The 26,895-nt window shown below is 41.4% G+C and overlaps 1 protein-coding gene across 4 annotated transcripts in view; it reads left to right on the forward strand.

Moving 5' to 3' along the window:
• FSTL4 (follistatin like 4) overlaps window positions 1-26,895 on the forward strand; it is a 775,101-nt gene that overhangs the window by 688,405 nt on the left and 59,801 nt on the right. For all 4 annotated transcript variants that reach the window (XM_073355595.1, XM_073355597.1, XM_078853995.1 and 1 more), the window contains one exon: window positions 5,442-5,608. In XM_073355595.1, coding sequence (XP_073211696.1) covers window positions 5,442-5,608 — 167 coding nt within the window. The remainder of the gene's footprint in view (window positions 1-5,441; window positions 5,609-26,895) is intronic.

A 26,895-nucleotide genomic window follows, 5' to 3' on the forward strand; every position in this document is an offset into this window, starting at 1 on the left:
AGGTAAGCACCTCCGGGACTCCCCACTTCACCCCCCGGCAGGTCCCTCTGGTTCAGGGGTGGGGTGGGACCCAATACGGTGGCCTGGGGAGGCATCAAGGAACGCGGAGGATTGGATGGGGTGGGAGTCCCAGGGGGCAGGGGTGGGCAACGACCCCCTTGTGGGGTGAGGAGGGAACCAGTTGTTAAGATTTTGGCAGCTCATCACTGCCTACAGGAGAGAGCGGGGGGCGGAGCAGAGCAGGCTGGGCCCCCTTTGGACCGTGAGCCCGGCGCCATGGTAAATCCGGTACTGACATATGTTCCTATCTTTTTAAGTCTTTCTTCTCTGCAGCAGTTGTGTGAAAGACCCACAAATAACATGGGAAACTCACTATTGCCCTGTTCCGACAAAGCTAAGTTAAGCACATGTTTAACTTTGGGCATATGCGTAGTCCTGTGGACATGAATACTCACTGGGACAACCCTCTTTCTTAAAGTTAATTGTCAGCTTCAGTGCTTTGCTGGATCAGGGCCTAAACAAAGGATACAGTAAAACTGAGTATACTCAAAATATTGTCAAATATACAAAATGAACAAACAAACGGCAATTTCTCTTGACTCCTTTTGTTGCTTGTAAGCACAATAGCTAAAAACAAATACATTAACACAGAAGTGTGGTTTTTAAGTTGATTATGTCCATTTAACATAGAGTTGCATCTGAATAAACCTGATTTTATAAGCATATCTTGGATAATGATAAAAATCTTTGGTAAAGCAATGATTAAAGGCATGATAAATAATTATAATTGTTTTAATGTAAAAGTATTTAGAACTTAATGTGCTACTCACCGCGTGCTCTCAAACATACTCGGTGAGAAAACAAAAATTGATGGTGTTTTTGTTTTTCAATTGATCTGTACTTATTATGCATTGTAATCTCAAAGTGACCTCATGGATATTATTTCACTAAAGTCTGGCAACTATTAAGTTTTCTCCTTTACTAGAAGTAGATCTGTTTTCCACTAGTGCACTTCTAACATGCAAAACTAAAGCCTGTTTGGCTACAATTTGCAAAGACATCTAATTTTTATTGCGGTAAATCACTCAAACAAAATCCTGCTGAAGAGGGTGTTGATAGGTTTTAGGAGTGTTTCATAGAATTTAATGCAGTGTGAGAACCAGTGCATGAGATTAAGGAAAAAATTTAACAAGAAATAAAACCCAATTCTCTAGTGAATGATCCTCTATTTCATTTATCTTTAAAGGAAGATGGTCCTGATTAGCCGGACTGCATGCTACATATTATATTAATTAACTGTTATCCTGTCAAGTACATTCAGAATGCATAAAAAGGAACTCTGTACTTTATTCAAAAACAGCTACACTACTAAAACATGTAACCAGCGTGCATACACAGGTCAGAAAGTAAGGAAATGATGATAGATCAGAGGTGGGCAAACTACGGCGCGCGGGACCTTCCTGCCTGGCCCCTGAGCTCCTGGACCGGGAGGCTAGCCCTCAGCCCCTCCCCTGCTGTTCCCTCTCCCACACAGCCTCAGCTCACTGCACGGCCCACGCAATGCTCTGAATGGCCACGCAGCTGCAGAGCTGCGGCCTGACCCGGTGCTCTGTGCTGTGCAGCGGCGTGGCTGGCTCCAGCTGGGTGGCACGGCCGCCTGTCCTGGTGCTCTGGGCAGCACGGCTGTAGTGCCGCCAGCCACCGGTGCTCCAGGCAGCGCGGTGAGAGGGGCAGGGAGCAGAGGGGGTTGGATAGAGGGCAGGGGAGTTTGGGGCGGTGGTCAGAGGGCGGGGATGTGGACAGGGGGCAGGGCGGTCAGAGGGCAGGGAACAGAGGGGTTGAATGGGGGCAGGGGCTCCGGGGGGGGCAGTCAGAAAGGAGAGGGAGGGTTGGATGGGCAGCAGGGGGGCATGGGCTCCAGGGGGCAGTCAGGGGACAGGGAGAAGGGGTGGTTGACTGGGGCAGGGGTCCCAGGAGGGCAGTCAGGAATGAGAAGAGGGATTGGATGGGGCAGCAGGGGGCAGTTGGGGCAGGGGGTCCGGGGGCAGTCAGGGGACAGGGAGCGGGGGGTGGATGGGACAGGAGTCCCGGGGGGGGGCTGAGGGGACAGGGGGGGTTGGATAAGGCAGGAGTCCAGGGGGGCTGTCAGGGGCGAGAAGCAGGGGGGGGTCGGATAGGGGGTGGCGGCTGGGCCATGCCTGGCTGTTTGGGGAGGCACATCCTCCCCTAACCGGCTTTCCATACAATTTCAGAAACCCGATGTGGCCCTCAGGCCAAAAAGTTTGCCCGCTCCTGTGATAGAATATGGTGTTATAATTAGTAACTGTGGCTACGTATTGCACAGTCCTAAGATGAATACACCAATTGGAGTTTTCCATGAACAAGGACAAAAGGATTTTAGAAGCATTGTAATCCAGTGGGTAGGGAACTCGTCTGAACTGGGACTCAGGAGGTCTATTCCCAGCTCTGCCACAGCTCTACTGTGTGACATTGGGCAAGTCACTTCACCTGCCTGTGCCTCTGTTTCCCCTCTTACTCTTTGTTTCTCCTGTCTATGTAGATTGTAAACTGCTTGAGGGCAGGAACATGGTTGTGATTTCTCCTACTGGCTGTGATTTCCCCTTCTGATGAAAATCTTTATAAGGAATATCTTTTGCACTGCTTGTATTAAAGATACAATGTTCTCCTTTACCTTGACTTGTACCATATGCAATGTGCTAAATTAAAAGGAAAACAGCATCTATCGTTGCAACCTATGCATGAACATAAACAATATTTTCCACGTCTTTTAATTTCTTTTGACTTTTTCATTTGCATTGGCTCCTTTTGAGTAATTAACTTGGTGACTTTTCTGGTTTAGTGGGTTTTCTCCCTCTGGTAGCATTGGGAAGACTAAAAGGATTTACTTCATATGCTCCCACTGTTTGTCAATCTATCAAATGATTGTGAACATTTGTGTGCAAAGGCCTTTCAGGTGGCTGGCATGTGGCATGAAACAATCATCAGCATCAAAGTAGACAGGCAGCTCAGAAAAGATGACCACTGCATCCTTCTTGTCCATATTCCCCCCAACTAAGTCAGAAGGTAATTACTGCCTAGTGTGCTGCAAATTGTGTCCACTGCTGGAGGTCTTAGGCTGATTCAGGACTGTAAAAAAATCAATATAACATTCCATGTGCAGTATGCAAGAGATCAGACCTTCTTCCACTTCATATTCCTCGGGCTACTTTAGAAAGAGCACAAATTGTGGGCAAGAAAGAGTAGCTATAAAAATTATATTCGGCCGAATTATTATTGTTATTTGCATTATGGTAGTGCCTAGAGACCTCAACCAAGATCAGGGCCTCATTGTGCTAGGCTTTGTACTGATACATAGTAAGCAAACAATAAATAAGTACAGGTTTCAGAGTAGCAGCCGTGTTAGTCTGTATTCGCAAAAAGAAAAGGAGTACTTGTGGCACCTTAGAGACTAACAAATTTATTTGAGCATAAGCTTTCTAAGTAAGAAAACCGATTACACGTTCCTGCCCCCAAGCAGTTTTTTAGAACATTAATCAGTATGGGACAAATGAATGTTCAGATTATATGAAATTCATCCCTCTTCAGAGGGCCAGAAGAGGGCATATGTATCACTTAAGTTTAATTTAATTCTATTAGATGACTTGTGCTGGCCCTCTGCACAGGGGTCCATTTAGCTAATTGGAATGGGGAAAGGGAAAGAGGGATAGATGTTTATGTTGCCAATTAAAATTAAGGGTTGAGGGGAAATAAATTGGCCCACGCCAGCATTTCATATTCCAACTTGGGCATTGGTCAGAGTAAGTTTTTCCTAAAATGTGTGGCGGAGGCAGTCTCAATTCCTTTGATCTTTATCTCACACCAGCTAGTTAATTTCTGTGGCTATGAATAAAGGAAAAAGACATTCAGCCAGCAGAGGGTACGCAATCAAATGTTCCAGTGATTCTGTCCCTAATCAGAGTTTCTGACAAAAGCTAATCAGCCCTAACATACACAAAGGATGAAGTGGTGTTTTCCTGCTATTGTCTTCCTTGCAAATTCCAGATTGTCTGGAAGCACAGTCACTGTGGCTGTAATATTGTTACTGGTTTTTCATGGCCACTCAGCTGCCCAGTGATAGGCCCATGTCATATGTCTGGTGTACCCATTTAAACAGTGTCACTTAAAGCATCCCCATCGCTATCAAAATGAAGAAAAGTACTTAATGTTTCCATATTCCTGAAATTGTCTCCAGAGAAGTGACAGGTTTAAGGGGGAAGTGCTATTATCTGAATCAAATTCCAGGTCTGATAACTCTCGTTACTTAATCGTGATGAGACTCCTGCTGTTTCTTCACAAGTTTTTATTTCCATAATGTCAGTGTTTGTGCTTAAAATAAAAATCTTGTTTTGCCGTTTCCCTCATGGCCGCTGCCTTTCAGTTAGCATTATACAGCAACTATTAAGCAATAGAAATCCACAGGCACAGAAGATGTCTGGATTCCGTAGATGTAGGGGCTCTCTAAATCAATGCACTGCTGTCTTGTTCATTCTGCAGCCAGAGACTGAGGCAATATAGCACCAAAAGTGGTGTTGAACTTTCCACATTTATCTTAATGGGTTATTAACTTGAAAGCCCAGTTTTGAGCATTTCAATGCGACATAGCTTCACGGATTTTTCTTGTTGGAGACTTGTGAAGAGGGACAAGGGGGTGAAAAAAAACCATCATAGGAAAGATAAAATTGTGAAGGTTGCAGTTTTGATGACATTGCAGCTTGATTGCCCTGCTGCTTGCTATCTGCATTGGCAGTAATTCTGACATCAAAGGTCTTACCTATACATACAGCCGTACATCTTTATAACCATTGGCCAGGAAAACAGTATGACCTTCTTTGGTTTTAAAGAAATATTAAAGGTGCCTAGAGCCTGAACTAGACATGTATTTTAGATGTAGGTGCAAATCAATTAAAATTTTAAATTTAAAATATAGGAAAGATGTTGCAATTTCTTAATAGAGGAAAAAAGTGGTACCTCACATGCCACGTAATATTTGGCAAATGTTGATTTTTTTTAAACACTGGTAGCTTCCATATTTTACTTTAAAAATTCAAAACAAATAGATTTACTCAAAAATGCAGTTACAATATTTTGTTGATTCAGTATATGTAATTTTAATTCTGCTTCTTCATGGAGGAAATGAGCACATCTGAGATCAGTGCTCTTCTTTAATTCGCAAGGAAGCTGTCTGACATCCAAAGACCATGAGCTAGTTATAACAGAAGATTTCATTGCAATGTATCCTGTTTTGCTTTGTTGCTTAGGCTGGTCCTTTTTACTGTGTATATCTTTGTCAAAGCTTGAAATCTTCCCAAAGAATCAGTGGGAAAATAATGGCTTCGTTTTGGTATTGATAATGTCTCCCTTTTTCCCCTCCCTTTTTCCAGAGGTGGTTCAACTCACTCTTCCGGAGGAACAGAAGGTTAGCATTACCACAGTAACAGTCGGACTGAGCGCTGTATTGACCTGTGCCATCCATGGAACCCTTAGGCCCCCAATTATTTGGAAACGCAATGGAGTCATACTGAACTTCTTAGATTTGGAAGATATCAACGTAAGTTTTGAATTTTGATTTTAATTTGCTTTCTAGTGGATTGCGTATGACTGTTCATTTAAAAGATGATACCTTTAAGTGATCTGTTTTATTACAATGGAATATTGGAAGATGGATATTTTGTTCAGTATGGACTACGACTAGGGAGGAAAAGGAAACTGACTCAGACAAAATAAACAGCTGGAGCATGGATAACGTAGTGCAACGTAGTACATGTAACGTAGTACACCTACCACCAACATTTCATCCCTCATGGTTCATGACAGTCCAACGAGACCGAGGGCCAATGGGTGCCAATCCTAAAAATCATGGGCAGACTGGCTACATAAGCCATGAATCTCCCAGCCATCTTATTCCCAGTGAGAAGGAACATATTTATCCATCACGAGAAACCACAAGTCTGTAGTTGACTGAAATCTCTCCTATACATCCAGTCAAATAATATACATTTTAACCCCCTTTTCTCCTACTCTCCACTTATATTTTGGGATGATCAGGGCTAAACTTTTCATGAGCTGCTGGTTGGTTGTTGGGAAGTTTGAAGTTTCAGCTCATTCTATAGGGCATGGCAATGCACATCCAGGAAGTGTATCTATTAACTCATCCTACTACCCTATGTTGATGCCTAATTATGAATATGTGGGCTAGCTGCTTTCTTTCTTTGTGCTTTTTTACATTAACTTGGTGAGTTATGGACTATATTAAAGACAATACTTGAATAATGATAAAAGCTTATTCATTTCATTAATAACATTTCATTTTAGAGAGGGTGGGAAATAGTGTACAGAAAATATGGTGCCTATTTCTTTTCTCTTAGCATTAAAATATGCAGTACATCAGATTTTAATTACAGAACAATATTAGTTGATTTATATTTTTGTTCAGCTCTTGTTAATCCTAATATTTATTAATTTAGGTTAAGAGCTGGTATATACAGTATTATATCCCACTAAATTGTTGTGGAATCTGGATTGCTGAAATGTAGAGAAGCCATTGTTTTATTGTCTGCATTAAAAAGTGAAAACTACAAAGTGCAAGATATAAGTGAACGCTGCACCTTTGTATTGCATTTTTCTTTGCCACTGTATGAAAATGTTGTTCGTGTGTGTGTGTGCGCATCCTAGATGCGGGGAACCTGTATGCCTAAAGACTATTTTATTGCAAGCACAAACTGGCTATGTTCACCTTTCTAAACATTCTGTTCTTTCCATCAAAGCAAGTGCTACCCTTTTCAAGTGTAATTCGTGTTGCCATCTGGAACATGACACTGAAATGCAACTTGAAACAGGCAACATATTGCTATAATATTAACATAGGAATGTAGAGGAACTTTAATGAAGACAGGCAGGGTAGCAAAGCTAGCCAGAAGCCAGTATACCTGACCTGATTTCTTATAAATATCCTTCAATGGTATGATGTGAATAACCACTTTTGGGTCATTATTGCATGGAATCTTGCCAAGATACTAAGTGTAGAATTGTGGCTTTCAAAATTATAGCAGGAAAATGACATAACAAAATGCATTGTGTGGTTTTGTTAATAAATAACTGTGTGTTTACTATTTGGTACAAATAATCTTCTGGAATTAGCCTCTTTCTAATCACAGACTAGACTCGTTATTTGTAGTTGGTGAAGGTGGCATATCTCACCAAAATGTTTAGTTTAGCTAATCATAAGTCAGTCAGCGTCATGTTAATCAGGAGTCCAGGAACAGAATTTTTTGGCTATAATTTTCACTAGATATGGTCTGAGAAAACTGTTTTAGTACCCAGCTCTGGATTAAGTTTAAGACAGGACTTGGTGGTCAAGCTCAAGGTTAAACTAGGGCTAGGGTTCAGGTTTAACTGCTTTGAATCTTCACACTCAAGAGTAGGTTCTAACAAGATTTCAACCAAAAATTGGGGAAATCCATGAGATCAGGTGTTCTTAGGAGATACTGTCCACATCCACACTGGAGGCCCTCTTTGTGACCTGGAACGAAAACCAAAGTCCAGGAATTTAAATTCCCACACAGCCTTAAATTAGAAGGTGCTTGGTTTGAGGTTTCAGATAAAATCTAACTTTTGTTATATTAATTAGAATTTTTAAGAGAAAACTTTCAAAACCAAGAACACTTTAATTCCTTTTTAAATCACATAAATTTAGCATTAGGACACGTGGACTCCTGGTTTACATGATTTACAACTGTGCCTGGTATTGGTGAGTTGATTATAAACAAGACTTGTCTTTGAATGTTAAGAGGAAATATGTCCTAACGCATAAATGGGATAATTTATGCACAATCTCATCACTCCTTTGACTAGTATTCACTTTGGACCTGAAATGATCTCAGTCAATCCTTCACATTTTAAACCTGTCTCTGCTCTCAGTTATTCGTGCTGGCTAGGCCTCTTGCTAAGGGGACATCACTGGAAAGTTTATCAAAATGGCACTTGCAAAGACTTACATGGAGGAGAAGCAATATCTGTTTTTCCATTTTAATGTTTCACATTACAGTTTGCTATCTTTTTCATCTTGTCATCTAACACGTTACTACAGTAAACAGCTTTTACAGCTATTAAACACCTTGACATCTTTTCCTTTAACTAATCTCCAAAGACTTTTACTACTACTGACACTCCACTGGCATCTGTATTATTCCTTCTTGTTATTAGTGGTGTCACACAGTAGGTTTTGGAATTATGATCTTGCACCTCCAGCCCTTTATCAGAATAATCTAAAGGACTCTGTGGGTTCACATACATCATCTAGTAAGTGGGGAGAGGCTGTGTGTTTCAAGTATTGCCCAGAAGGAGGAGATTTGAGGGATGAATACAGTGGTTGCCACTAGAAAGTCATCATTTACCACTAGATACTTTTCAGTAACTATGGTCTAAGTGTAGGGAATATCTGCGGAAACTGACTGCATGTCTCACGCCCTCCCTAAACATCATTAAATCAGCATCCTCTGAGTGGGGGAATCTTATGTCCATACAATTGTCTTTCTCAGCCCACTCTTCAGGTATGGAACTGGGATGTGAATATGTGAAGCAGCAGTGAGTCAGTGCTGCTCATTTCTGAAAATGAGGCACGAGTCTCTGCAGGTAATTCCAGCAACGCTTCCTTTGCCCATGAGTGCCGTGGACCAAAAACATGGTATACTGGCATTGACACCACTTCCCAAGGTCATTCTGTTTTGTCACAATCTTACAACATTGCATCCCATGCAACATGAAGTTGCATTTGAGATGATGATGTTGCATCTTGGTATGTATGCATAGGCATTTCTTGGGTGATTGAGCACATGGGATTGGAAAGGCTAGCAATTTTTGCCATTCAGGTTTGCAATGTGGGTGTCAACTCTTTCAGAGATTTGTGTACCATTGCTCCAGTTGGATGTGGGCTACATTAGATAATTTAAAGGTTGACTGTGATGCTTTGCAGTGTCTCTTGTGAGTACTGAAATTCACATTATTCAGTGTTCTATTTAAAGGCATTGGGGCAAGAAAGGAAAGACAGTATGCTTCTTAATATACTTGAAGTCAGTTAATTTAATTACTTCAGTTTTTTCTTTTAGTATGCCTCAAGCAGAAACTCAATTGCATTTCTGCTTTTCACAATAAGGTTAGAAATTTGGCTAACTGGAAGTGCAGCAAGAGATTAGTTGTACCTTTTTAACTTCAGGGAAATCCTCCCTGCTTCTGGCACAGTTGCAATCACACACAAACCTACTGGATCTTCATGCACTCAGAAAAACCCACATATTATACTTCAATTAGACTCTCCCTCCTCTAAACGCTAATGGTTATTCAGGGAACCAGATCAAAATATAAACCCGACCATGAGTGGTAATCAGAATCCTTCCTGCAAGCTGTAGTACAGAACTAGGAATACTCTATGACTAAGTGATTTAGCTGTATTTTACTGCTCTGTTCAGTCTCCTGATAACTGTACTGTGAGAAGACAGAAATATGATCTAACTTAAAATAGGAATTGACAAAGATGGACAACAAAAGAGTGGATTAATCCTGAATTTACACAGACACTAAAACTAGAAGATTAAAAAAACCTTGCATAATGACAGGTTTCAGAGTAACAGCCGTGTTAGTCTGTATTCACAAAAAGAAAAGGAGTACTTGTGGCACCTTAGAGACTAACCAATTTATTTGAGCATAAGCTTTCGTGAGGTACAGCAAGTGAGCTGTAGCTCACGAAAGCTTATGCTCAAATAAATTGGTTAGTCTCTAAGGTGCCACAAGTACTCCTTTTCTTTTTTAAAAAAAACCTTGTTATTTATATGCCTTTTTCTTTATAATATTTTTAAGACATTTTGATTGGCAACAAAATATTAATCACTTTTCACTGCTTATTTAAGGAGAAGTTTTCATGAGTAACACAATAACAATTTATCTTGTCTGATCTATTAAGAGCTCTGTTAATGAATTCAGTCACATAGCTATTACAAAATGCCATCCTAATGATATATGTAATTAAATGTTTTTTTCCCCTTGAAAACATTTAGGATTGCCTTACACACCAAAATAATATTTAATCATAAGGAGAACCTTTGTGACTACGAAGTAGAAGCTACATCCATTTTCTTACAATGAAAATTTATTTTTTATATTTGTCCCTTAGTTGAAATGTAGATGCTTTAGATAGTGACAACAGGTTATCTAATTATAAAGAGTTAAATGATTAAATTGTTTTCTTTCTAAAGTGTATCATTTTGCTCTCGAAGAACAATTAGAACATTTGCTAATATATTAAATTAGGAAAGCACTCCTAAGTCCAAAATATAATAAATCAAATTATAGATCCCACTGTATTTATAATATCTGCAGAGCTGTTTCATATTGGTCTGTGTAAAAAACTGGCACATAGAATGGTTTTAAACTCATATGTTTCAGCAGAGATGTTGGAATTTATCTAAATTCATAAAATAACTGAGTGCCTCCTCCAGAAATATGGAAAGAACAGATACGCAAACAATTTGGCTTACAATTTAACTATAACAAATGGACTGCAGAATCCAAGAAAGCAAGCACTTCTTGGCTTACCAAGTATCACATGGATAGCTAATACATAAATTCATCTCTGCCTTCCATTACACATTTCACATTAATCTGTACAGTTTTCATTTAAATCCCCATTAGGTCATTAGTCCAAAAATATGTTTTTTTTTTATTACACATCATTAAGATATAGGTTTGATGCTGATGCTGGATAGGATGAAAGTTACGTGCTGTCTAAAGTTTTGATTAGTGACAAACGCAAACCCCAAAAGCCAAGTGCTTCCTTGTTGAAGACACACCAGGCAATTAAATGCATGGAAGCAGGAGTACTTAGTAGCTAGTTTATGGCTCATCTTTCCACTTGTTTGATGAAAAATCAATAATTTCCCTTATAAAATGTGCTCCCAGAAGTTAACAAAATGCAGTATATAGTTTGTTTACTTCTGTAGCTTGTGTGTGTCAATTAGTTTATCTTGTGACAAGCACAGTAGGGCTAAATTCTCCATTGTGTCCTGTGACAAAGCTCTGTCCTTGCCTCCGTGGATCCTGCATTCCTGGCGGATTTCACTAGCCTCAGAGGCTCACTGTGATCCTGCACATAACCCTCCTCTCTCTAGAGACATGGGTCACAGTCTACTGAGCCATTTTCATCATAAGCCAGAGGGAGGTGAGGAGAAGTTATCCTTCCTTGCACAGTTTCTGTTGTCTCCCAGTCTCAGTGATTAATCAGGGGGCAAAGGTGTGTCGGGGGGGGTGGGAGCCCGGGCCCACCCTCAACTCTGGGCTCCAGCCCAGGGACCCTAATAGTATCAGCTATGGTAGCTGACCTTTTAGAAACATAATATGTACAATTCCCTGGGCTACTTCCCCCACAGCAACCCTCACTTCCTCAAGCTCCACTTCACCCTTGCCTCAGGGCCTCCTTCCTTTTGCCTGATATGGTGCGTACTACTCAGCTTCTCCAACAGCACAACTTCCTCCCACAGCTCCTGACATGCACACCCATCTGACTGACTGGGAGGCTTTTAACTAGTTTCAGCCAGCCCTTGATTGCCTTCAGGTGTCCCAATCAACCTAGCCTTCTCCCTGCCTTCTGGAAAGTTCTTAATTGGTCCCAGGTGTCTTAATTGACCTGGAGCAGCTGCCATTTCACTTATCCTGGTACCAGGGATTTGTTTAGCCTGGAGCTAATATATCTATCTCCCACTACTTTTCCATAGCCATCTGGCCTTGCCCCGTCACAGTCCCCAGTTTTTCCCTTTTATAGAGCTGTCCACTAGCAGTTCTACACATTCACTCTAGCATTATGCTTTTTTATTTTTATTAATTGGAATTTTTCTTAAAAGAAGAAAAAACCTTAATTCAACACTTCACTCTTTTTTTATTTTCTTACCCTGAACATTTGTGAGATTATACGGCTATTATATAAATTGATGGCACTCTCTCATCTGGAGTACTATGTGCGGTACTGGTCACCTCATCTCAGAACAGAGGTTACCAAATATGAGCCGGTTTAGACCAGGGTGAGGAATATAATGGAAAATAACTCTCATGTGAAGAGAGGTTAAAAGATTGGGATTGTTTACCTTAGAAAAGAGACAAATAAGAGATATCAAATAAGTGCACTTTCTAAGTTGTCTTCAGCAGTAGCCCCATATAGAGTACACTGCAGTAGTTTAAACTTCCTCAAGAAGGTTATCAGTCTGGGAATTTTTGGATTCCTGCTCACTACTGGCGTGCCAGTTACCACTGTACCACTGTTATGAAGTCTGGATCAGAGAGGAAAGTTTTCAATCTCTTGGCCAGGCAAAGTGAAAAAAATACTTCCAGTCACCGCTGCTAACTGGAGATCCAGTAGCTATTGAGGATCCAAGAGACCCCCAAAACTGAGAAGCCCCTTCACAAAAGAAAGGCACTACTCTCGAAAGAGGGAACAATTCTGTATGTTTTCCCTTTACCACCAACATCACCTCCATTTTGTCTGAGTTGAGCTGCAGCCAGCTCACTGGTTAGTCATTTACAAAATAGCTCTTCAAAGATCCAATGTGTGGACCTTCAGACCAGCCTCTAACCACCCTCCTTGTAAAACAGATATTAGAATAGCTACAGTTTTCAGAGTAACAGCCGTGTTAGTCTGTATTCGCAAAAAGAAAAGGAGTACTTGTGACACCTTAGAGACTCACCAATTTATTTGAGCATACGCTTTCGTGAGCTACAGCTCCATGAGTTGTAGCTCACGAAAGCGTATGCTCAAATAAATTGGTTAGTCTCTAAGGTGCCACAAGTACTCCTTTTCTAATAGCTACAGTGTTACTTGGTCAAACAGTTCATGTTGAGAAAACCCAGAAGCCTCAAAGACTTTTAGATACAATATTATTTTTATGTACCATGTATTAAATAACTGATCTTTTCTCCAAACTTTCTTCAGCTCTCATACCTTTCACTACAATTTTGAGAACAGAGGAATATATTATTTTCACCTACAATAAGGCACCTAAACCCGCAATTTGGCACATAAATAAGTGGCCTGATTTTTACATGGCCCCACAGCTGCAGTGGGAGTCAGTGGGCTCAGCACCTCTGAAAATCAGGCCATTTTTTAGGTGCTTAAATATATGTCCAGTTTTAGTCACCCAGTTTTAAAAATGATGGTCAGTGTTCGCACGTAATGATTCCATCATGAGACGGTACGGTACTTTGCCTCAGAAACTCAAGACACTTCCGATTACATGCTGCCATGTGATATGACTACCGCAGGCTATCGTGCTCATCAGCTGTGAATATGGTTTAATAATAATCCCATGTAAAGAAACATCTGTTTTGAGCAAAGCACAGCACTGAACGGATTAAAAAATAGTCAGTCACACTGCCAGCAAAACCAGCCAAAAGAAATCACATTTCTACTGCTTCACAACAAAGTAAAAAGTTCTTACCCTCTAGATGAAAACAAAAAAGGCAAGCTTTTGCCGATTGAAAACCATCCTTTAGCTACTGTCACGCTGTCTGGAGTGATTCATGACCGTGAGTGCCAACTTCAGGGCAAACTGTCAAGAATCAGGGCAGAGACCTCAACCTGGTTGTATGTTCTATAATTAGATTTTACCAACCTAGTAACAAACGTGAACTCCTGAAGCACTATAACAGTCTTACCGTGGAGTCACAGACACTCTCATTGGGCATTCCAGTCTATCTTGCCACCCAGGCAAGCTCAACTTAGTGACACTTGGCTGTTATACACCAAAGCTCTCAAAATACTCAGGCTGCTCCCAGTCCTAAGAGACCAGTCACGTACCCCAATTTGTACTTTATTTCTCTCACTAAAGACAGTGCTTGTAGCCAGTCCTGTAATAGGCTAACTAAAGAGTTATTAACTGGGAAAGAGTTATTACAAAATTAAAGCAGTAAGCATATATACATAAATGAGTTTCAGTCTATGGTTTTAATAGGTGACAGACTTGTAGTCCTCTGTCAGCTCTGAATGTCTTTAAGGGCTAAATAGGGTGACCAGACAGCAAGTGAAAAATCGGGACGGGGGTAATAGGCGCTTATATAAGACAAAGCCCCAAATATCAGGACTGTCCCTATAAAATTGGGACATCTGGTCACACAGGGGCTAACCATGTTGATCCTGGGGGTCTGTGCTTCTGTTTTGTAGCTCCAGCCCTTTGAGAGACCAAACAGCAAAAGACAGATGAAAATGTTTTTTGTCAGCTATTTTTATTTCCTTCTTCCAGAATTCAAGCTGATGGGACAAGCCCTTTTGCATGTATCCTCTCCATCTGTGTATTGTGATGTCCCACAAAGGCTCATTTAGTTTTGATAGGCTTCTTGATGGTTAGAAGAAGATCCCTCCTGACTCGGTTCACGGTTTCAGAGCAAACATTTTTACAGTCAAAAAGCAAAAACTTAAATATTACTTTATAGCATGTGATAAAGTTAGTATAAGTGAGATTAATACATGCATTAATTTACAAGGATTTCATAGGTTTCAGAGTAACAGCCGTGTTAGTCTGTATTAGCAAAAAGAAAAGGAGTACTTGTGGCACCTTAGAGACTAACCAATTTATTTGAGCATGAGCTTTCGTGAGCTACAGCTCACTTCATCGGATGCATACCGTGGAAACTGCATAAAGTCTAAACACATTGTTATAAGTATAATAGCCATCTTAACTGTACTAACACATACATCAGGGTGGGGAACCTTTTTTCTATCACAGCCCATTGACTCACAGAAAAAAATCTATCGCGGGCCACACACAAGTAAAAAGCAACTTAATTTGGGGGTGGGGGGATTTGAGAGAGAGAAAAATATAAAACGTTGAACTCATCCATCTGGGGGGGGGGGGATCTTGGGGCTTCCCCCCATGGCAGGGCAAGTGGCACTCGCAGCTCCAGCCCCATGGCAGGGGAGGGCATGGAGGCTTAGGGTTTCTCGCCCGCAGCAGGGCGACCCAGCTCTCATGGCTCCAGCCCTGCATGGGGGCCCCGAGACTTGCCGCGGGCCGGATGAAATTAAGCAATGGGCCAGATCCGGCCCACGGGCCGCAAGTTCCCCACCCTGACATACGTGAAACAGACTGGTTTCCAGCAATGAATTTGTTAGTGCTTGGCAAGAGCTGGCACCTGGTCTCCCAGCATTCCAGCTACAGAAAACTCTTTCCTCTGCCAGAACAGCAAACTACTGAGTTGGACAAATTCCCAATTTTACCTGGGTTCAGATTTTCTTCATTTTCATCTTCTAAACAGTGCAGAAGCCAATCATATTTTTTGATGAATTGGTCACTATTTTTTGGTGAACTGGCTAAAGGAAAGTTAAAAAAAATTAATTGCAGCATCTCATACATCTGTGGACTTCTCACCAAGAGCACAATCCAGCTGCAGTTAATGGAGTTATTTCCATGGACTTTACTGGAACTTTGATTGGATTCCAAAGACTCAGTAGGATTTTTGTCTGAATTAAGACTGCAGGTTGAGTCCTGAGAGGGCAGATCCTGAAAACTATCTGGAGTTACAGTTTGTACCTTTTGCAGATGAAATGTTCAATATTTAAGGAACTTGTATTGACTTTGTAGGTTCTGGTTTTGTATGTGTCCAAAAAAACCCATATTTAGGGACTATCCTTGCATCAGTCCCCACAGGAGTTTTGTGCATCACTACAGTTGTGTACCCACTACTCAGTCTGAATCCTAAGCAATACTTCACACAACATGGCTACTCTCTGCTGCACTGTACCCAAGTTGGTGTACTGGCACATATTAGGCTAAAAGGGGCCAGAGTGAGAGCAGTAATTGCAGATCTGCAGTAGGCAGGGGCAGGCCTCCTTATGGCATGTCATAAATATAAAGGGAAGGGTAAACCCCTTTGAAATCCCTCCTGGCCAGGGGAAAGCTCCTCTCACCTGTAAAGGGTTAAGAAGCTAAAGGTAACCTCGCTGGCACCTGACCAAAATGACCAATGAGGAGACAAGATACTTTCAAAAGCTGGGAGGAGGGAGAGAAACAAAGGGTCTGTGTCTGTCTGTAGTCGTCTTGGCCGGGGATAGACCAGGAATGGAGTCTTAGAACTTTTAGTAAGTAATCTAGCTAGGTATGTGTTAGATTATGATTTCTTTAAATGGCTGAGAAAAGAATTGTGCTGAATAGAATAACTATTTCTGTCTGTGTATCTTTTTTGTAACTTAAGGTTTTGCCTAGAAGGATTCTCTATGTTTTGAATCTAATTACCCTGTAAGGTATCTACCATCCTGATTTTACAGAGGTGATTTCTTTACTTCTATTTATTTCTAGTAAAAGTCTTCTTGTAAGAAAACTGAATGCTTTTTCATTGTTCTCAGATCCAAGGGTTTGGGTCTGTGGTCACCTATGCAAATTGGTGAGGCTTTTTATCCAACATTTCCCAGGAAAGGGGGGGTGCAAGTGTTGGGAGGATTGTTCATTGTTCTTAAGATCCAAGGGTCTGGGTCTGTAATCACCTAGGCAAATTGGTGAGGCTTTTTACCAAACCTTGTCCAGGAAGTGGGGTGCAAGGTTTTGGGAAGTATTTTGGGGGGAAAGATGTTTCCAAACAGCTCTTCCCCAGTAACCAGTATTAGTTTGGTGGTGGTAGCGGCCAATCCAAGGACAAAGGGTGGAATATTTTGTACCTTGGGGAAGTTTTGACCTAAGCTGGTAAAGATAAGCTTAGGAGGTTTTTCATGCAGGTCCCCACATATGTACCCTAGCGTTCAGAGTGGGGAAGGAACCTTGACATGGCAAAACCTGGATTCCTTGTAGCAAGTGCACAGGAACTGCTCCCCATGTAACTAGTTGCTCACACTCTGTTGCTGGAGTAATTAAAGATATGCACTTGAGTCAGCTGCTGATGACAAGGATGGAAAATCATATTTCAGATATGTGTTCTCCTCCCACATCCACGCATATCCCTCTATTTTGCAAGATCCATTCCCCATACACATCCACCTTATTTTGGCTAATTCCGGATCCAATCCACAGACCCCTTAGGATGTATATAATAAATCTGCTCTTAAAAATCCATCTTAAATGTGTGATTTTGAAATCCATTCTAGAGTTAACAGCCCATGTGATAATTAAGTTAAACTTCTCATCGGAGCAGGCTGTATGAAGGAGGAATAGTCCTGTTTGTTCTTAAAGTAGTTTCCATTGTTAACTAATATAAAGGTCACACGGGAGTAACCCTTCTGAACACCCTTGCTGATGGAACAGAGGCTATTAAAACGATCAAGCTCTCATGCCATCTTAGATTATACAGTAATCAAGTGATGTGAGGAAATTATGGCATATTGTACAGTTTGAGAGAAGCTTCTTTCTTTAAAGTCAAAGATTAAGAAATTGCAATTGGTCATACAATACCTAGCAAGCGAATTAGGTCCTTCTAGGCCCTGGATGGTGAAGGTTAAATGCAAAATTGATATTTATGATGTTTTCAGGATACATAATCTCTTGTACTAGCATCATAATGAGGTTCACAGATCTTGTATCTATTTGGTGCCTTCAATGGAATATTTCTTTTCTGGTTCAGAGGCTAAAATTAAATAGGTTGTCAGTGCAACCACAAAAATATCAACATGAGAAACAGCTGGCTGTTTGTTTTGTCCTTTGAAGCGCACAGTCTTAGAACGTAAGACCGTTTTGTTCTCAGTAAAACATCAACATGTATGATGAAAATTTAGATCAACAAGGGGTTTTGAACCATCCTCTGTCTTTACCATGAACAGTACAATCTGGGGCCTTGTTATTTATTTAGAATGTCTCTGGGAGTGTGTCTGCTGCTTTGAAAGAGTACAGGTCAGGCTCCCCTCTTCAGTGCCTCCTGCTAGTCATTGTTGAGTAGAAACAGGCACATGCCTCAACACCCCTTTCTCCTTTTGGGTTTCCGTTGTCCCTGGCTAAGGAGTGCCTCACCCTTTGCAGTGCTGCAAGGCAGAGGAGAACTTGCCTTCCAGTCTCATCCCCACTTCATGCGTCTATGCAAAACAAGATACACTCTAGCCCCAACGGTGTTTAGCCCGGTGTTGGAATTATTTCAAAGCATTAGAACCCCAGAAGTTCCAGAAGCTCTCAAGATGAGAGCTGAGCCTAAATGAAAGATGAGCCTTCCTACTTCTGGTACGTAAATTGCATCACTGGTTCAGGCAGTTCCCCTCTCGTGTCCTGCATGGAAAGGCATAGAGATCGGCCACATACACTGTCCCTGTCCTTTGGACCCCAAAGAGAGTTCTCTGTGGAGTCCAGTAATTGCATGAGGGATGGGGGGGTCGCTATTAATTAATATTATTATGTGTATTGAGGTAGGACCTAAAAAACCTAGTCATTGACCAGGACTCCATTCTGCTAGGTGTTGTACAGATGGGGAACAAAATGATATTAGAATCATAGAATCATAGAATATCAGGGTTGGAAGGGACCTCAGGAGGTCATCTAGTCCAACCCCCTGCTCAAAAGCAGGACCAATCCCCAATTAAATCATCCCAGCCAGGGCTTTGTCAAGCCTGACCTTAAAAACTTCTAAGGAAGGAGATTCCACCACCTCCCTAGGCAACGCATTCCAGTGTTTCACCACCCTCCTAGTGAAAAAGTTTTTCCTAATATCCAACCTAAACCTCCCCCACTGCAACTTGAGACCATTACTCCTTGTCCTGTCCTCTTCTACCACTGAGAATAGTCTAGAATCATCCTCTCTGGAACCACCTCTCAGGTAGTTGAAAGCAGCTATCAAATCCCCCCTCATTCTTCTCTTCTGCAGACTAAACAATCCCAGTTCCCTCAGCCTCTCCTCCTAAGTCATGTGTTCCAGACCCCTAATAATTTTTGTTGCCCTTCACTGGACTCTTCCCAATTTATCCACATCCTTCTTGTAGTGTGGGGCCCAAAACTGGACACAGTACTCCAGATGAGGCCTCACCAATGTCGAATAGAGGGGGACGATCACGTCCCTCGATCTGCTCGCTATGCCCCTACTTATACATCCCAAAATGCCATTGGCCTTCTTGGCAACAAGGGCACACTGCTGACTCATATCCAGCTTCTTGTCCACTGTCACCCCTAGGTCCTTTTCCGCAGAACTGCTGCCTAGCCATTCGATCCCTAGTCTGTAGCTGTGCATTGGGTTCTTCCGTCCTAAGTGCAGGACCCTGCACTTATCCTTATTGAACCTCATCAGATTTCTTTTGGCCCAATCCTCCAATTTGTCTAGGTCCCTCTGTATCCTATCCCTGCCCTCCAGCGTATCTACCACTGCTCCCAGTTTAGTATCATCCGCAAATTTGCTGAGAGTGCAATCCACACCATCCTCCAGATCATTTATGAAGATATTGAACAAAACCGGCCCCAGGACCGACGCCTGGGCACTCCACTTGACACCGGCTGCCAACTAGACATGGAGCCATTGATCACTACCTGTTGAGCCCGACAATCTAGCCAACTTTCTACGCACCTTATAGTGCATTCATCCAGTCCGTACTTCTTTAACTTGCTTACAAGTATACTGTGGGAGACCGTGTCAAAAGCTTTGCTAAAGTCAAGAAACAATACATCCACTGCTTTCCCTTCATCCACAGAACCAGTAATCTCATCATAGAAGGCGATTAGATTAGTCAGGCATGACCTTCCCTTGGTGAATCCATGCTGACTGTTCCTGATCACTTTCCTCTCCTCTAAGTGCTTCAGGATTGATTCGTTGAGGACCTGCTTCATGATTTTTCCGGGGACTGAAGTGAGGCTGACTGACCTGTAGTTCCCAGGATCTTCCTTCTTCCCTTTTTTAAAGATTGGCACTACATTAGCCCTTTTCCAGGCTAATGTAGTGCCAATTCCCTACCTCAAAGAGTCTACAATCTAAGTAAGTAGCTAGTAGAGCTAGGCCCATGGTGTGATGTACATCTACTCCCTCCATAGTCCTGAGATTATTCAGAAAAGGTAATAAAGCTGTAGGTACCCTCTCAGCAGTGAAGATACACCCCCCCACACACACACCTCCTTTAAAGGGAAGGAAAATAGTGGGACAGTGGACCACAGAGCTAGAGGGAAGGCAAAGGGTTTCTTCAAGCATGGCACTGTGCCTCAGACACACCCATTGAAATCCATAGGTTCTGGAAGGTGAACAGAAACTTTGTTCCTTAGGAGAAGGATGCCGTCCCCATGAGGAGCAACTTGGAGTCAACTCAGTGGGGAGACCTTTGTGGCGTTCCAAAGCTGGGGAGGCAGGGAGGTGTGTGTACATGTCAGTATAAAATATCAGAATAAAGTTCACAATGTCTAGTGTAGACAAGGAGAGTGAATACCAATTTGAATTAATGATTTCAGCTAACAGAATCTGTGGGTTTTGCACTTTTAGATGGTGAGTCACGTTGTTTGAATATGTTGTTCAGCAGTAATGTTCTTTTCCCAGACTACATTAGGGAAACAAATATATATCTTTGAGACAAGGTAAACTTGATGCAGGTGTATCTCTGCATATTCTGAAACATCACAATTCCAGGAGGTCTGAACTGTTTATATTATTCAGGAGACTTTAATTTTTCTCTTTTCTTTTTTCAAATGCACTAGTGAGCAGATGTTAAATCTCTTTTCCTGATGCTATCCCTGAACACTTGCCATCCATAGTCCTCCCATCACAACTATTATTAGAAACTGTCTGATTACAGGAAATAAGAGCAATACCTTGTTTGTTCCAAACCTCTTTACAATCTAAACATTAATAATTTGATCGTAATTCCCAAAAGGAGCAACCAGGGAGCAGAATGTGTTAGCAGAGGTGTATATTAGCAGAGACTTTGTAGTGAATTAGGATTGCTCTTCCCTCCCTTCTTCATGAGACTTTTCTGTATGCACATTTTTAAATAATTATCCCAGTATTCATTACAGAGAAAATAGCTCAGTGTGTGAGTACAAAGAAAGTAATAAAATATTGGTGACAATAAATCACTAATAAGCATTTTAGAAATACATAGAGCTATGTGGACACTTAGATTAGGTAGGCAGATGGTAGATAAAGTGGGGGATAGAATATCTAAAAGGGTCTGATTTCATGACCTACCTGAGTGAAAATCTGGCCCTATTAAAGTTAATTGGAGTTTGACATTGACTTTAATAGGGCCAGGATTTCACGCAAGAGGTTTATGCCATTGAAATGGGAAGAGTGTCACTTTCCAGTGGGATATATGATACTTGCCGCTAAATTTGGAACACTCACATTTTTCGCCAAGAAGAGTCACAATATATCAGACTTTAAATCTGCAGGATTGAATGACAGGTTATTGTCTGTCCTTAACATCAAATCTATGTAATTTTGGGCAGAAAAAGTCCACATTTGGGGAGGAAGAAGAAAATATTATGCTTGTGGTTTGTTTAAAAAACAGATGGCAGGTGTTTGAAGCTTCTGAGAAATTTGGAATGTCAGATGTAATCCCGCTATAGATGGATCAGATACACTCTGTTTTGTGTGTGTGTGTAAAAACAGGTAAGTATACAAATATGCACGCATGTTTTGTTTTTTACAGCACATTCCATCTGAGAATCTGAATTAATCTGAAAACATTACTTATTAAAGCTTCACAACATACCAGAGAAGCAGAGCCATGAACGCAACAGAGATCTCCTAAAATTAAAAGGGAGAAATAAATTAACTGAGGGAACTCACTGCTGCAAGGTATTGAGGCAAATAGGATAATAAGATTAAAAAATTGATTCAATCTTAGGTTGAAATCCTGACCCATTGAGATCATTGGACTTCAATGATTTCACACACAAATGAACAAAGATAGTTACAGTAGCTCGAATAAAAATGTCAACGACGGTCAATTCTTATGGTTCAGAGTATAAGATGATTATTGGTTGGAGTCAAAAAGAAATCTCCTCCCATGATATACCATTGCACAAGTGCATCATCTGGGACTGGTGATTTGCTTTCTTCTGGAATTTCTGGTACAGTGAACTATTAAAGGCATCTGTCAGGACACCAGCATTGAATCCAGTCCTGCCAGGTCCTTTGGTGGCATCCTTAGTCATTGTGTTACGGAGATGCACTGAACCGCTACCCCTGACCAACAGCCTTAGTGCTAAACGTCTACAAGCCCACAGCAGCCACACCTCAGGCCCCTGACTGGATGGATAGGCAGCACTCTCACTAGGTGTCTGGACTATATAAAGTCCATAATAGGAAGAGGAAGCAGTCTGAACAACAGATCGGTGCCTGCTGGTTGCTGCCTAGACCACCTTACCCTGTTGACTTGCTGGCTTGCCCCACGTCACCTCCCCAGACCCACTGACTGGGCCCGTTAGATTGGATCTTCTGGCTACTCACCTCTATGAGAATTCTGACCATTGCCCCTGACACGGATTGACCTGCCAGCTACCTGACCACTTGCTCACCCTTGACTTCTGTTCTGGAACACCCCCTTGCCTGCCCTCTGCCATCAGGCATTACATCTTAAGACTATTGATATGGTAACACCTTCATTCCGAGGTAACTCATCAGGAAGTCTGCTCCTTGATTATTATTATAGTATTGACTTTGAATATGTATTAAATTCATGGAGCATGTAGAAGTCAGTTATTATCTACAGTATAATAAAGAAGCTCCGGAAAATGCCCCCTTTCCATATGTGTCTATCAGAAAAAATGTCTTATTAGTACAATAATAGAAAAAGAAAAACTAAATTCTCCATCAGGCTGCCTTTGCAGTAGCTTTCTTGCATTTGTTAAAGGCTGAATTTAACCCCATTTAAATTATTGAAATGATAAATGTCAAAGTTCAGGGCAAGTGCACCAGTATTCCTCCTCCATGGTCCACCACAGGCACCCAATTCTAGGCTCCTAGCTCCTCTCCTGGGTAGAGACCCACGTGTCTCTCCCTCTTGCCCGGGGTTTTTCCAGGCTGCACAGTCCCCTGTCTACACTTATTCCCAGCAAGCCAGACTGTCTAAACAGGCCTGCATCTGCACTTTGCTTACTCTTCAAAGGCTATGAATAATGTAATTGCCAGCAGTTATGAGTTACCACACAGCTGTTTCTAAGCAAGCATAGTTATTCTTAGAGTTAAAGCATGACAGAGAAAACATATTAAAAATAAGAAAAGAAACCATATTCATGCTAATAAGCTTATTAGATCACCCCTGCCAAATCCAACCTCAGGCTCTAGTAGGTATCAGTCTTTCCATCTGGAAGGATTGCCACCCAGCTGCCTGGGACAGAGGGTTCTGTCAATTTGGCAGATCACACTATCCCTGACAGGTGTTTGTCTATGAGCCTCTCCAGGTAGTGATACGTCTCTGGAGATGTTACAACCAGAGTGAATTTGCCTAATCATCCTTCACTGTTCTTAGTCCCTGATAGGCTGTGGTAACCCTCCCCCATGAAAGTACATTCAATCCCTGGCTCACAGTGATACATAAAGTTAATATAGTAAGATCTCTCAAAGATATTTTAGGAGATTGCCATATCTGTCACAATAAGCATGTTTAAAATCAAGAACAAATAATTCTAATGAAGCATAAGTTCTCAGCTTGTCTCTGGAAATGAATTATTAAAAGGGCAAAAGAAAATGATTTAAGAGTCCATGACTAATTTAGTTTTTATATGAATCACTCATGAATCTATTGTAAAAAAGATGAGACATTTGGTTAGTGTGGAGAAATTATTTTCAAAGTGATAGATGTTGTAGAGTTTGCATTGTAATTATAATCTCATTAAATTTCTGGGTACATTTTGTTTTAAAAATTATCAGATGGCTGTTTCTGGGACTCTGAAGATCAAGCAAGATTTTCAGAATACAAAAAAAAAGAATTCACCAAATTTTAATCACAATAGTGGTCATCAATAAATACTGGCACTGTTTCTTTACCTTTAGTGAGAAATACATTGCATAGTGAGGCATAAAATCAGCCCTGAGATGCTGTAATCAGTGGGTTTGAAAAACCTCAGTTCTAGAGAGACAGTGGACAGGAGATCATGTCTCATCCAGTCTATGAAATGCATTTAACAGCTCAAATGGTGATCCTTTGTTCTTGCTTTTACATGGGGTGTTTCATATCATGTAAGTTCTGATGGACTCAAATGACAAGAATATCATTAGCTGAGGTTGTATATGTTGCTAGGCCTTGATATCAACCCTTTGACAGCTGCTAGTAATTACTGGCATTGGTAGCTCTTTATCATCATCAAATTAGAAATCCACAGGGCCTTTTCAGTCACCCTTTAGACAGGTATTTATCAGCGTTGGGAAGCTGATGCTAGTTAAAATCAAGGATGAGTAGGATTTCAAACTCTGGGTCAGCACAATGGGAGGGGTGTGGGGCACACAATGTTTTCACTAGGTACACAAGGCAGCAGGCAGAAGCATTTTTAGATAATCCAGATGTTTTCAGACATAAATATTATAAATAGAGTTGGGCTCAAACCAAACCCTCAGATCTGATCTCCTCTGAAGTTTGGGTGAATTTAAAATTCAAACTCTGATGGAAGGTGTACAAATCTTTACAATCGGCCAAACCAGCAAAGACTAAACTTGGGGGTGTTCAGAATTCAAAGCCATAACTGCATTTGTAACTTGGAGTTCCCTCTGTGTCCTTGCTACCTTAGCCTAACATCTAGCTCCAGGCCAGGCATTGGTCAGATATGTAGGAGGAAGGCAGAAGGATGGTCCCCTTGAGTCTGCAGAGCCATTCCAAATGCTGAAGTAGCCCTATATTCCACTAGAAGTGTCCAGCACTCAGGGAGGTCCGACATGATGCACTATGTAGCAATGGATCTTCCTGTCCCCTCTCTTATGGCCCACCGCACCTGCCCCTGTTACACAGGAAGTTTGAGCACGGCGGTGGCCCACACAGTGCATATTCCCAGTGTGATGTCCCTGATCCATTCCCACCCTTTTTTCAAGATGAATCACAGTGGTTCCTTTTGCTAAGAGTTAGTGACAGAGGAAAGAACTAAATATGTCCAAGTGATCGTCCATACCACATACAAGTCCATCTCTAATACAGTTTTCCTATGAAGTATTTCAGCAACAACCCACTAAAGAAAGATGTGCATAAAATTCTTCTCTGCTGTGAGGCTAGACCACAATATGGTATGCGTAAAGGCTGTGACAGAATAGTTTGGTAAAGGCATACCTCTCACCCTGCCAAAGCCCACATCCAGTGATGCACAGTGTGTGAGAAAGATCCAAAATGAAGACCATACAAAGACTATGAAGGAAAAGAGGCTTAATCTGCAGCCAGGAAGATTTAAATTAGGTATTAGGAAAAAAATTCTAACTCGATGGGCAATTAAGCCATGGAATAGGCTTCCAAGGGAGGTTGTGGCATCCCCAGTTCTGGAGGTTTTTAAGAACAGGTTGGACAAACAACTGTCAGGGATGGTCTACTCTAGATTTACTTGGCTCTGAGTGCAAAGGTCGGACTTCATGACTTCTCAAGCTCCCTTCCAGATGTACATTACTATGATTATTCATGCAGGATAATCGGAAAAGTGCTGTGGGATTCATTCCTTTAGTGTAAATAACTCAGTAACCACAGTTGTAGGATTCTTTATTTCTGATGTAAATAATTTTCAGTAATAAAAGCAAGGGACATCAAAGGTATGTGGAACTGAGGCAGCTGTGATTAAATTAATTATATGTCTCAAAATGAGAGACCTGGGTGAAAGAACCAGGAGTTTGTGTTTGCTTTGTTCACTACTAGGAGCACTAATACTGTTCAGTAATTATAATAGTACATGATGTACATTTTTGGTCTGTTCACACAATGTACTCAGGTTTTCAAATATGGTCAAACATCTTATTTGCACATGATGATACTATGGATGTGCAGGCAGATTAGCAGTTAGCGTCTACCTGGCTATTTGCTTACAGAAAGAGACCAGTTTGTACATGCTCAGAGTATTTGTTCAACAAAGTAGATACTTGGGATTGCACAAGTTTATCTTTGAAAATTAAAAATTAGGTGGTACTAGCCCTGCACAGAAAGAATGCTTTCACTCATGACACCGGGCTATAGTTTTTCCATTATTTCTCCCTTTTTATTTTTGTAAAGCCAAATTATTTTTGCTTAAACAATTACAAATCATTCTATAAAATACACACAATCTTAATATGTGCTAATTGCCCTTTGCATCACTCTGGCAGGGCAAAGGGACCTCAAACCTGCCCTAGAAGGGCAGCTGGGCATTCCCCTTTGTATACTGTACAAGCTTTCTTAGGTAACACAGAGTCAGTGTAGCTGGTTCTACGTCACCCAGTTCTCCCACCTCAGTGTCAGAGATACACACACTTTAAGCAGCCATGAGCCTATTCTAATATGCACTGTGGGCCAAACTGCCTTCCAGGACTGGAAGCCAGAAAAACATCAATGCCTCCTTTGAACCTTTCACCTGCTCTTAGGTGCACAAGCAGAAAGCTGGGTCACACTGAGGATTGAACCCAATGAGTCAAATTTTGCTACTCATTCCCTTTCTCTCAGCTTCATTCACTTATGTAGCAGTACAGGACTTGTGACATTACAATCACATATTGGGTTGTGAATAAAAGAAAAGGAGTACTTGTGGCACCTTAGAGACTAACCAATTTATTTGAGCATGAGCTTTCGTGAGCTACAGCTCACTTCATCGGATGCATACCGTGGAAACTGCAGCAGACTTTATATACACACAGAGAATATGAACCAATACCTCCTCCCACCCCACTGTCCTGCTGGTAATAGCTTATCTAAAGTGATCATCAAGTTGGGCCATTTCCAGCACAAATCCAGGTTTTCTCACCTCCACCCCCTCCGACAAATTC

Source organism: Lepidochelys kempii, chromosome 8 (assembly GCF_965140285.1).
Source record: "Lepidochelys kempii isolate rLepKem1 chromosome 8, rLepKem1.hap1, whole genome shotgun sequence".
Lineage (NCBI taxonomy): Eukaryota > Metazoa > Chordata > Testudines > Cheloniidae > Lepidochelys > Lepidochelys kempii.